General features: G+C 41.9%; 1 protein-coding gene across 1 annotated transcript; it reads left to right on the forward strand.

The window, feature by feature from the left end:
- Positions 1-10288: 10288 nt before the first annotated feature.
- Positions 10289-12950, forward strand: LOC308370297 (TRPM8 channel-associated factor homolog; the record flags this gene model as incomplete). The annotated part of the gene is made up of 5 exons (XM_080844956.1): positions 10289-10348; positions 10698-10911; positions 11219-11458; positions 12074-12411; positions 12708-12950. 5 exons carry the CDS (start codon positions 10289-10291, stop codon positions 12948-12950), a joined length of 1095 nt encoding a protein of 364 aa, XP_080701082.1.
- Between the last annotated feature and the right edge of the window lie 840 nt (positions 12951-13790).

Here is a 13790-nt window from a genome sequence, read left to right on the forward strand (position 1 = left end):
TGATGTGCACTGGTTGTGGTTAACATGCTTAGCTTCTGTTAGCTAAACTAACAGTGCACTGTTTAACTTGGTTAGCTTCCGTTAGCTAAACTAACTGTGCACTGCTTAGCTTCCGTTAGCTAAACTAACTGTGCACTGCTTAGCTTCCGTTAGCTAAACTAACTGAACCATGACAAACAAAACGATAAACCTCATACGTGTAAAGTTGAGGTTGACAGCTTGGGTATGATCAGTGTGTGTGAAGGTGACATGTGTGTTTGAAGGTGGTAAGGTGACTAACGTGAGTTAGCTGGTTAGCTTGCATAGCTTTGGTTATAAGAATACAGATGGGGAGAGTGGGGTAAGCAGCTCGACCAATGAGAGAGACGGTGCGCCGGCCAATGATAGCCCACCTCATTTGCATACCGAGACAAGAATGAATACAGAAATAAATGCAGCCAGAAATAAATGCAGCCAGAAATGTAAATGTAGGAGAAAGAAATGTAAAAAGGCGCGAGAAGAAATAAATACGGTAGGGGAAATAGTACGGTTAAAAATATGTAAATAAATAGAAAAATAAAAGGAGGAAGAAATGTATTTGGGAATTAATGTAAGCGTAAATAAATGTAACAGTAAATAAAAAGGACTCATTTTCCATTTCCATTCTCATAACTGCATGATATATTTTTTCTAATGCTTTTCTTTGGTGCATTTTAAGTCATTTTATTTATTTATGACACACATTTTTACATATGTATTTATTTTTAATTATGTCATTTTTGGCTTTCCATACTTCTCAGCAAGCAGGGGCGCAAGCAATGGCGCCTGCAGCTGCAGGGGGCGCCAATTTGCCAATTCTCCACACAGTGATATGATATATAATAGAAAACCGCTTCGTAGCCCAGATTATTATTGGTTATTTTTTTTGGTCGTGCCGCCCCCCACTTGACTTAAAAAAGTGCCGCCCCGGGTAGCCGCCCGGGTCGCCGCCCGGGTCGCCCGTGCCTAAAACCGCCACTGCTCGAACCAATGAGGCTGCCAACGACAGGACACCTCGCGGTCCTCGGCCACCAGTGGGGCGAGGGGAGGTATGGGCGAGGGGGAAGGGCTAGCGGATGAGGCAACGGCACGAGGGCGGTTGCCACACACCACGCTGCTGGAAGCTGACGGAGCACGAGGGCCGAGTGGGGGAGCCCCCCCAGTCGGCGCTGGAGTACTCGCACCAGAGCCGCTGCGTTGCCAGAACGCATGGCGCTTCCTGACTCTGGCCAAATCCATTTTGGCACAGAGTTCACATGCGGGGTCGTCTTCACCAAGGGCAGCAGCTGCGTGGTCCTTGCCCAGGCAGCGAAGGCACATGCAATGACGGTCCGACTTCTCTCTGGCGTGCCCGCAGTCCGGGTACACCTGTTTGGAGGACATAACTGTAGAAAACAGAAATTAGTGCGAGTGAAGTAAAGTAACAAGCACTTAGCAGGTGATTAGCAAGCTAGTCAGTGACTGGCTAGTAACACGTTACAATACAGCAACTCGACAGAATAGCAGAATAAAACAAGCCAATAAACTCGTTGCACCCAGAGCTAGTGAAAGGGATAAACCCAACTCACCGGCTACAAAGAGTTTTAAGCACACGAGGATAAATTAGCAAGTAGCAAAAATGTTTGAGCGTAACGAAGAGTGAGGTTAGGTACGGATACCTAACGTCGAAATTGGAAAAGAGGGTGATCATATGTCAAGCGCTGCCTTTTATATGCGCTCCTGAGGGGGCGGGCTCAGGAGATGATTGACATATTTCAGCCTTCCGGCGTGAATGAATAGTGTATTCGAATTGGATCCGTGACGATGTCACGTCCCATCTGTACTGTCGTAGGTTACTACGACAAGGAACTAACAAATGGTTGTGAAAATCAAAACGCCAGGGGATAACTTTTGTGAGGCTTGGTCTGAAGATCATGTGTGGCAATTTTGAAGAAGATTCGACAAGAATTGTAGGAGAAGTAGCGAAAAAACGTTTTTCCTTAAAATTGGAAATAGCGGAGAATCTATATAACTGGGCATGATGTCATATAGTGCCTTGAACTCGTCTTGATCCATGGAATCCAACGATACCTCATTTTAGGGAATGCGGCATATGGCTCAAAAGTAACGTGTCTAAACACATCTTTAACTTTGACCCATTGGTGGCGCTAGAGGGTTCAAGTGGGAGACATGAAACTTGGTGAAATTGATGAGGCAACTGGTCCCAAAGAGTGTGCCAAATTTCACAACTTTTGACTATGCGCTTCAAAAGTAACGTGTGTAAACACATCTTCAATTTTGACCCATTGGTGGCGCTAGAGGGTTCAAGTGGGAGACATGAAACTTGGTGGAATTGATGAGGGGACTGGTCCCATAGAGTGTGCCAAATTTGATGACTATTTGATATTCACCAAAAACGTAATATTCATTCATTCAAAATGGCAGGCAAATCAATTCGGCCACATCAATTTGATTGACTGTAACTAACAAACGGTTGTGATGATCAAAATTCTTTTTGATCACTTTCGTGAGGCTCGGTCTGAAGATCATCTCTGGTGATTTTGAAGAAGATTTGACAAAAATTGGAGGAGGAGTAGGCTTTAAAAGGTTTTTGATAAAACCGGAAATTGCGTAAAATCTATATAACTGGGTATAATGTCATAGATTGAGTTGAACTTGTCTTGATCCAGGGAATCCAACGATACCTCATTTTGGAAAATGCAGCATATGGTTCAAAAGAAACGTGTGTAAACACATGTTGAACATTGGCCCATTGGTGGCGCTAGAAGGTTTGAGTGGGAGACATGAAAGTTGGTGAGATTGATGAGGGGACTAGTCCCAACGAGTGTGCCAAATTTCACAACTTTTGACCATGCGGTTAAGCCTAACAGCCTAACAGGAGTTGCCTTAGTTTAGCGACAAGCGATTTTACCCATCACAGAATTTTGACGATGTGTATTATTACAATGGCTATAGTGCAGTGTGGTTAACGTAACTAAAGCGGATTTTTCAGGCTAGTAGTGTTAACTGGCAAGTGATGCATTTATTCTTCCATCAATACGGGTCGTGTTTATCGTTGCAGAAGGCCCTTTTTTAAAGATAGGTTAGCCGAAGGCATATCGGATGGCCCTATTGCATGTATTCTCGTATAAGACGTTGATCCAGCTTTCAATTTGGCTGCAAGAACTTAGCCCTGTTCATCGTCAAAATTAAACTCTAGAAAGAAAAGGCTATACGTGTATAATATAATAACCATATCCCACTCCACCCTCCTTGACAGACTAGCCTCCATTGGCATAACTCACACACCCCTGGACTGGTTCCGCTCATATCTCTCTGGACGTACTCAGTTCATCCAGTTAAAATCATTCTCATCCCACCCATCCCCCCTCTCCACTTGTGTTCCCCAGGGCTCTGTCCTTGGCCCTATCCTATTCATCATATACCTCCTCCCACTTGGACTGATTTTCCGTAAATACAATATTAATTACCACTGTTATGCGGATGACACCCAGCTCTACGTTTCCACCAAACCCACTTCCACCCTCCTCCCTCTGTGCCTGGAAATCAAATCCTGGTTTTCTTCAAATTTCCTGAAGCTTAACAGTGAGAAAACTGAGGCAGTCCTCATTGGTTTCACCAATCAGTTTCACCCTCACCATAGATAACTCCTCGGTTACCCCTCTCCTCAGGTTAAAAGCCTGGGTGTCGTCCTCGACAGCACCCTATCATTCCATACCCACATCAACAACACCATCCGATCTGCCTACTTTCACATCCGCAATATCAACCGCCTCCGCCCCTCACTCACTCCCAACACCGCCGCAATCCTGGTTCACTACCTTGTCACTTCCCGCCTGGACTACTGCAATTCCCTTCTCTTTGGTCTCCCACACAAACTTCTCCATAAACTTCAACTGGTACAAAATGCTGCTGCCCGTATCGTCACTAGGACACCATCCATCAATCACATCACCCCCGTTGTACATCAACTCCACTGCCCCTCACCTCTGGAACTCCCTCCCCCCTGACATCAGGAACATTGACCCTAACTCAATCGCTCTTTTTAAAACACAAATCAAAACGCACCTGTTTAAGCAAGCCTATAACCTGTAAAGTTGTTGCTGTATTATGTATAATTCAATGTTTTATTCAATGTTGTAAGGCGACCTTGGGTCTCTTGAAAGGCGCCCTATAAATAAAATGTATTATTATTATTATTATTATTATTATAATCAATTCTATGTTGTCACCATGTAGTTTTCATTAATATCTTGCTGGAGGCTAATAGGCTACTAACCACACCACCACAGATAAGAGTTAATAATATTTTTTGTAAACAGATTTGTACGGAGATGGACTCGGGAATACACGTTTTTGATAACATTAGGTGGATATTTCCTATTTGTTAATGTCTTTGTTAAATCTAAATCATCTCCGTTGGAAAACCCTACAATCTGAGTTGTATTGGAAAACCCTACAATCTGCTTCGATAAAAAGAAAATGTTTCCATCAATGTTTTATGTAAGTTAAACATTATTTAGCTTCTCAGCACATTTTACATGTCTAAATGTCTAGGGCTGTGCCATTTTGAGAAAGAATACAGATATAGCTACTGGTAATACTTATGCCTCTACAGAAGTCACTACTAGTAATAATAAGCAACAACATTTGTTTATTGGAAAGGTTGGTGTACTTATTGTGCTTACCCTCTGGTAATACTTTTCACACTCTATCTTACAATTCTGCGGATGACAAGTTATCTACCACGGATTATCTGCAAAGTTAATACCATTAAGCCAAACCAATACAACATGTTATATCTTTAAATATTTATTTTAGTATTTAATTGTAAACGTGTACAAAATGGAAACACGGAACATGAAAAACAAATGTAATTGTAAAACTGGACAGAACAAGGCACGCTAGCTTGACATAACTAACCTACCAGCTTTATCTTACCACTACAAATATATCAAAGATACCAGCATGTTATTTTGATGCTATTGCTGTATGTCAACATGCATTTTGCTAGATAACAGTATAATATCATGTCAGTAACCGAATTAATATTCAAAAGGCAGGGAAATTAACTGAGCACAGCAAGAACTCTGCTTACCTCAATATGCTACTTTAAATTTCGAATTCTTGAAAGCTAGCAACTCCTTTTTTTGATGGACACAGGAAATGCATGAAAACCTCCACTAATCATTCTTGGGGCCATTGAACTCGAACATATATTTTAAAAAGGGCCAAGTGTGGCTCATATTAGGGCTCAGTTGAGGCTGACTCTGGATCCATGTTGAATAGGCAGTTGGTCAGGCTGTCTGTTCAATGTTTAGTATAACATGCAAGACTAACTAGGCCCTGTTCGGCATAGAACTGAAGCTAAGATAATCAGTCTAGCTCGCCAAATTAGATAATCTAGCTCGCTAAATGAGAACAGGCTATACCGGTCTGCCGATGGGTGCTAAACTACTTAATCGTCAAGTTTATGTGTCCCAGGCTAAACTTGTGAGATAAATTGCGTGTGCACGTCCTGCTTCAAAAGGCAGGAAAGGTCGATCACCAAAACCATGATTTTTTTTAACGGTACAATAGTCTAAACTCAAAGAAAATGACTCATTTTTTCCTCCTTTAAGGCAGGATATGACCATGAACGCGTTATGAAGAATTCAAGACCATAATCATGTCAAAATCCAACACTGCCGCCGCTGCGACAGCAATATAAGAAACTGTGTATAGGCTGTGTTAAGACGTGATATCTTTTCCTGTGTCGAAAATGTCACTTTGGTGCAGCGGGTAGAGCTCTTGGTTTGCACGCAACAGATCGCTGGTTCGACCCCCCTCGACTCCGTACTAATAGTAGGTTTACTTCTCCTTGTAAATCGCTTTGAATAAAACCGTCTGCTAAATGACTAAATGTAAATGTATTAATAAGAAATTCAATAAATTGAAGCAATGAAAATATATTGTGTGTATTTCTCTCTTCTTATCATGCATCCACCTTAATCATTTTCTACAAAAATGATATGCTATGGTTTAGAAGACAGAGTACTTTGTTCACTATTGCACAAAAACTAGACACGTTTGCAATGATATAAGTTGCATTTGTTGATGACGTATGGTTAATAACATCGTCATTGTAGAAGGGACATGATAAAATCAAGATCTTAGGTAAAACAACTTTCGCTGATATCTCCGTAAGGGAGATGGGTTATGTGCTCAAATTTCCTGGGATCAAAGACGTTATGCATCCACTCGCAAAAAAGCGCAAGACATTTAATGTTCGTCTGTGGTGTTTGAAATAAATGACTCGAGAAGGTCTTGTAAATTAATTATTCCTTGTCGGCTGAATCGGTAGCGCTCATACAAGAACTGTGGGATCCCTCCTTTTGCCGGTGGGTGTGGCAAACTTAATCCAGGTACTCTTATTTTAGCATGCCCTCGAGCAGGTTAGTTCTAAGAGATATGTTACTATGGTAATTTATCAGAAGTTGCTTCGCCGAGCCCGATAAAGGGGCGTTCTCTTTTTTTAGCCTGGAATCTAGCTCGCTAAACCGCTTAGCGAGCTACGGCGAACAGTACCTACTGCTGCTGCCAAACGCACATACTGCTATCATTCGAGCTTACAGAGCCGCCTGATTGGTTTAAACTTCCAAAACATCAACCCAATCCATATTTTTGTGTAGGCAACATTTTGGCGAAACTGTGTTCATAAAATGTAACGAGTAACGACACATATTGTAGAAAAGTAAAAGTATAGATAATAGCTGCAAAATGTAGCGGAGTAAAAGTAAAAATTATGCACTATAACTTTTACTTAAGTAAAGTACAGATACGTAAAAATGTACTTAGGTACAGTAACGTAGTAAAAATACTTTGTTACATTCCACCACTGCACGCAGGTTACACAGGCACATGATTTGAACAAAATATTTCAATATATTATATAGAATAGATACATTAGATTATATGTAGGATGTAAACATCACAGCCAAATGCAACAGGTATAGGTCATGGATAGATGCAGTTCTATAACAGCTAGTAGGAAATTAGAGAACTGAAGAGTATCTTACCCCGTAAGGTATTGTGCTTCTGGATGTCTCACCCACCATCACTTCCTTTTTATACTTCTTATGATCCAAACGTAGACGTAGTCTCCTGGACAAACCCCTTTCCCTTTTGACTGACAGGTTGCATGTTGTAGCCTGAGGGAAAACACCTACCTGAAGAACATGTTCCAAGTAGAATTTTTTGCAAAATTCTTTGAATGTCACTCACTACAAAATGTACTGAACTTGTGTCAGCCATTCATGTCTCAGGGCATTTGGTATGGTTGGTCTATTTTTATTAATGTTAAACTAATAAAATGACTCATGTGGCAGCCTCTGACATACCACAAACAAATCAGGGGATTAACAGACAGCTGCAGGATAACAACAAATCAAACTAAATTAATTGGCTGTTCTAAAAAAAAATATTTTGCACAATATATTTGCAAACTCATTCCTATTTTTATTTATTCGATGTTCGTCGTCGACATGAGAAAAATAAATGTCCAAGTTTTCAAACGTGCCTACGAGCAAGACAAGACGCTGTCATTTTATTGGCTGAAAGAGGCTCACGTTCTCAGCACTTCGAGCAGTATGAAAGCACTTTTTCACTACCTTGTGGCCATCTAAGGTCGTGGCAGAGTCAGAAACACCTTGTGAATCGTGACTTGCAGAAAGAGAGCTGGCAGTAGTCTGACACGGTAAGCTACTTAATGGTGTGTCAAATGCAGCCAAAGCATGAAAGCAATTCAGCCAAAGCATTCGTGCTGCTGTTGGAGTATGCATTCGCGCTGCTGTTAGAGTGGTAATTTAATGACGGTCCCTAAGCGTGCGAATATGCGAATCTGTCGAATATGGAACCTGAAACTAACTTCACTGCGCCATACACCAGGATAAAATAAAGCCTCGTGTTAGTATTTCGTTTGGTCTCAGCATTGATATTTCTGACCCTTTTGTGCTTTGTACAAGGTCGTAGGTTTGGTCTCAACATTGGTAGGGACACTGAATACAAGGCCCATATCTTCATGTGGTCTGTTTTGTTTGGCGGTTTGCCAAAACCAATCTGCATTAACTTTTCCCTCTTCGCTGGGTACCCATGTGTGTGTGTGTGTGGACCCCCTGAGACCCCCTCCTCAACGGGGGTTTCTTGGAATGTGCCTGTGTCGTGTCTTTAGTGCTGACCTTAACATCAGTGAATCATATCAATAGCTAAGTTACTGCTTCCCGCCTGGTCTGCCTTCCAAAAGTGAGACTTTCATCATACTGATGAGTTAATCCATGTTCATCTAAACATGTATACAAATATCCCAAAAAATCTTTACCAAAATGGACATTTCAACGTCTCACCTGAACCCCTGATGCTAATTCATTATCACCCAGCTTTACATCTGTAGCTTCAGGCTGCTGTTTTTCCTGCACAGTAATTCATCAACCTAATACAGACATGCTTAATTGACTGCTGACTTTGGTCGAGAGATTACAGGGAGCAGAAATAGCCTTATTACTATCCAAGGGATCATATCATACGTATGTCGTGGAAAATTCTAAACACTTCGAGAAAGAAACTTCTCAAGGCAAACAGGTGTGAAGATACTGAACGATTTATTTCAGAGAAGTTAACTGCTGCTGAGCGGGTCCAGTGAGCATCTCAAAATCAGGCAAGGCAAGGGCGATCAGGCTGATGAACTGAGCCTCCTCTAACCCATTTAAAACAGATTTAACCACATCTCCTCTTCCTTGCACCTCTGCCCTTGTTACTAAGGTCCACCCGCAGGACCTTTTTTGTTTAAGTAGATGTTATTTCCTGCATTCTAGTGGATTTTTGGGTGGTATGCTAAAGACGTGCAATACCTGAACTTATTCTGATTAATTTTCATTTGATCATGACTTGTAGGGCATGGGTCGGCAACAGGCGCGCCAGCGATTTCTTTTGGTCCGTCATATTATTCCGGTCGTAGCAGAGTTTTTTTTCCACCGGTCGACAGGCTCACGAATTAAGCAAGCTGATGCTAAACAGAAATGACAGAGAACACCAGGCACCATGACTTGCATTCTTCTTCACTCATCTTTAACTGAACTTCAGCTCGACAGAAGTGTTGCAACAAGATTATTGCAAAATAAAAATCATACGTAGGTTTTATGTTTTGCAAACCGCGACAACTTCGTTACATATAATATGAGACACATGGGCTTTCCATTAGTGAAACCGGGTAAGATGAAAGCAAATGGTCTTTCCATTTCCCTTCATAGGCTGTTATGGTTGTCAACTTTCGTCTTCAGACCTTTTGACAAAGACATCGTTCCCAGCTAATTCTTTGCTATTTTCTCTCTGCACACTATTTTCCCCAAACAATAAACATTGCTTCATTGTAAGGAGGTGTGTCAACCAACTATTTCGAAATAAAAGTGGCCTAAGATAGTCTCCAAGTAGTAGCCTAGGTCTAATTAGGAGGCTCAATGTAGTCCATCATTGCTATTCTTCACAATAGGCGAGGCTATACTGACAGAAGGGGGGAAGATAGAGTTCAATAAAATAATGAAATTATTCAAACAGACCACCAATGGGCTCATTCACATGGTTTATTATCAATAGTTATTTTAAGTAGACCTATCCATTCCCCATGTAGGCCTAGTTGTTGCGAGGTCACTTAAGGAGAACCTTTTGCAGCGGGTTTTTTTCCCCCGGTCAACAGGCTTACGAATTAGGCAAGCTGATGATAAGCAGAAATGACAGAGAACACCAGAGCACCATGACTTGCATTCTTAATTTCATCACTTATCTTTAACTGAACTTCAGCTCGACAGAAGTGCTGTAACAAGACTATTGCGAAATAAAAAACATAGGTTTATGTTTTGCAAACTGTGACATCCATTACATATGATATGAGAAACATGGTCCTCCATTAGTGAAACCGGGTAAGATGAACGCAAAATGGTCTTTCCATTTCCCTTTATAGGCTCTGTTTTGGTTGTCAACTTTCCTCTTCAGACTTTTTGACAAAGACATCGTTCCCAGCTAATTCTTTGCTTACTTCTCTCTGCACACTATTTTCCCCCAAACAAAAAACATTGTTACATTGTAAGGAGGTGCGTCAACCAACTATTTTGAAATAAAAGTAGCCTAGATAGGGGCGGCTCGTCCATAAAGGCGACTGGGGCGACGCACTGCCTGTGGGAAAAGGAGGGAAAAAAATATATGTTGAAAGAAGTCCATCATTGTTATTATTCACAATACAATGGATCAACACATGACACAAATAACTAAAAATGAGGTATCAGATGCAGATCAGAAGCTGGTTAGTCATTTTCTAAGATCTGTGGGCAAGGTTGTACTGGCCTGTTGTCTTCTTGGAGGCCTTGATGACCTCTGAGGGGGGCTCCCATTTGAAACAGGACTTCAGGTCGGCCATCTCAGAGACCTATGAATCCTGTTTTGTCATGCATATGCTTGTTCATATAACTAATGATGAATGAATATAGATGGCTGACATAAAATTATCCATCCCAACCCGGAGGTTTTTCTTTAATGCATTTTTACTGACTGTGACTGAAAGATGAACAATAAAATACAGCAATAATGTAATAATGATAATAATAATAATAATTGCAATATTATGTAATGCTATACATCTATTCCTCCCTCAGGTCCAGATTGGCTGTCAGACTGATAATATCGGCCAGGCTAATGAGTTGAAACGAGCACCAGTGATGTGTGAGCGCTTTCCTGTTGACAAGGAGATGGTGCAGGTGTGGAACCTCTGGGGGGGTCTCATCTACCTGATCTCCCCACCCAACTGCAGCATGAAGGGGGCAGAGGTGGTGGTGCAGATAGCTGTTCAAGCACCTTACTACAAGTCTGGTGAGCAAAAGAGAGATATGAGTTGTAAAGACAATAAGAAAAAACATGACACTGGCATTAGTACTTTGAATTAATACTTTGAATATAGTTGAATAACTTGAAATAGTTTTGAGTGATGGTCATGGCCTTCCTAGTCCACTATGAAACAGAAACAGAATACTGCGGTGAATTTAAGTATATTTCAAGGAATCACAATGACACTTTATTTCCTACATTGTTAGAATGGTTATACCAGTTTGACAGTGTCTGAACGGCACAGTATCTCAGCTTACATTGTTACTCTCTTGCCTCGGCCCTGCTCTCTTAGGAGAGACTACAGTAGAAGACTGGGTGAAGGGGATCCGCAATGCACCGGCCCCTTGGGCCGAGCTGGAGTTTGAAAACATCATCCTGACTCTTCACTCGGACTTCATACGAGGCCTAGACCGGCCAGACGAAGTGGCATCGATGTGGGATGACATCATGAGGGGAATAGCAGACCTTGCAGCCAAACCTGCCAAGTTCCCCCGAAAAGAACGATTTGTGGCCGACGTCCAGATCTCACATGGTCAGTTTACTTTTAAATGTACTACACAGGGGCGGGTGGGTGGTTTACCCAGAGTGGCCATTTTAAACGTTTGCATGGAGAACTAAAAGGTCTAAAATGTGTAGACAAAATGTGTCTCATTTGAGTCTACCATTACATACGGTCTCCTTGGGTATGGTATCATCACATACTGCCCCCTACTGTCTATAATGCTATACTGCAGAAACTCTTCACCTTCACATAAACGCTATAGTATAGCCTACCTCATTTTATTCACCACTTATCTAGCAGGTAACGACTGAGAAGACACATTTTTTTTTCCAAATATTTCCAATAGTGGCCATTTTTAGAGTCTCAAATTTGTGCCTATATTAACTCTATAACTATGTTAAATGAGCACTGTGGCTAAATGATGAATGAAGCATGCTAAATGAAGCATTCCCTTTGAAACATGTAATGCTGTAAGGGCACTTGCCCGTCCGACATAACATGGGTTCACAGTAAGTAAGGCAGACCCACCTTCTAAGTTTCCAGTGAACGATAATGCAGAAATAATACTAAGGGAATGATATTTTTTCTCTTTTTTATGCTACCGCTATGCCTTTTTTTTGACAAGACCTGCCATTTCTCTTAAAGGCTACATGCACGCCGGGTATCCGGTCATGATGGACACCTCCGCTGCCCCGGGCCTGGTGAACCCTGGGAAGGCCCGGACATCAGGTCTGTGGGGCGCCGTCCACGAGCTGGGCCACAATCAGCAGCGTGGGGTCTGGGAGTTTCCCCCGAACACCACCGAGTGCACCTGCAACCTGTGGTCTGTCTACGTGCACGAAACGGTGCTGGGTCTGGACCGGGCCAAAGCCCACCCAAACATGACTCAAGAGTACAGACAGTGCCGGGCACGGGACTATGCTAAGGGGGGGCGCCAACTGGGCCAGTGGAGCATGTGGGTGGCCCTGGAGACTTATATGCAGGTGAGAAGGAGCGTCTGGTAGCAACTCAACAGTGTGGAGTATTTACTGTTTGCTAGGACATGCATTGACAATGTAGTCCTCTCTGCAGCTAAACTGACTGACAAACCCTTGACTGTAGACTGTACTGTGAATTACTTCCATGGTGTTGACAGTGTGTGGACTGTTACTTATTAGAATTGTCCTCTTAATTATAGCCATCAGTTTACCAAAATATATATATATATTTTTTTAACCACTTTAAGTTGCATTCCGCGATTCTAAGCCAGTTAACATTTTTAAACCATTTACTTCTCCAGCTCCAAGATACCTTTGGCTGGGATGCCTTTAAGAAGGTCTTCACTGCCTACCATACAATGGAGGGAGTGCCTCAGGACAACAAGGGCAAGATGAATACATATGCGGAGACCTTCTCCAAAGTGGTGAACAGGAACCTGACATCCTTCTTCAAGGCCTGGGGCTGGCCAATAGAGGCTGCCACTGAGTCGAAGCTCTCAGGTCTGCCTGACTGGAGTGATCATCCAATGGCCCAGTATGCCTGAGAGAGGATAGGCTTGTGATGGTCTTTAAAATATGCTTAGGCTTGCTACAATGCAATAATGACTATCATTTTGTAATTGTTTGGCATGAAGGACAGTATATTGACATTGTTACCAGGGAAAGAAAGGGAAATTCTTAATAGCTTATTTCTTAATACCTCTTTAGAACTGCATATTGCTCCTTTCATATGTCATACATTTACATACATACTTTATTAATTCACTGTACTTAAAATGGTATTGTTCTCTCTTCTTATACTGTGATGTGTTGAATAACCTTACAATGTAATCAAAGAGTTATATCTGTCTACCTGTTCAATTTATTAAATAATGAAGGTACATCTTTACCTCCTTGGTTTCTTCATTTTAGTGTAAATAAGTTTGCCCAAGCTTGCATGGCTACCTGTGCGCTGCAGGTGCAAGGTTTTATCCTAAAGGCTCTTAGGTCATCAAACCACTGATATTTACAGGGGTAATGACTGAGTAAGAAAGCTTTCTCATCTCCCCGGGCGCCATAAAGGCTGCCCACTGCTCCTGGCTGCCCTTGAGGATGGACAGCCTGGAAGGGTCAAAGGCAGAGGACACATTTCACCCTCTTCGGCATGCATGTGTGTGTGTGTGTCCTGTGTCGCCCAATGCACGTGTTGTGTGTCGTGCTGTGTGACAACAATAAACATCTTTGACTTTGACTTTGACTTTGCCTTTGACTGTTACAATGCAACAGTAGGTAGAAAGTTAAGAAAAACCTACAAACTTTAAAGCCACCTTATTACTTCTCAGATTTATCAGATTGGCGGTTACAATTCCAGATTCTGAATAAAGAAAACTTTCAGTAAATAAATG

The sequence above is a fragment of the Sprattus sprattus genome, assembly GCF_963457725.1.
Source record: "Sprattus sprattus genome assembly, chromosome: 9".
NCBI lineage: Eukaryota > Metazoa > Chordata > Actinopteri > Clupeiformes > Clupeidae > Sprattus > Sprattus sprattus.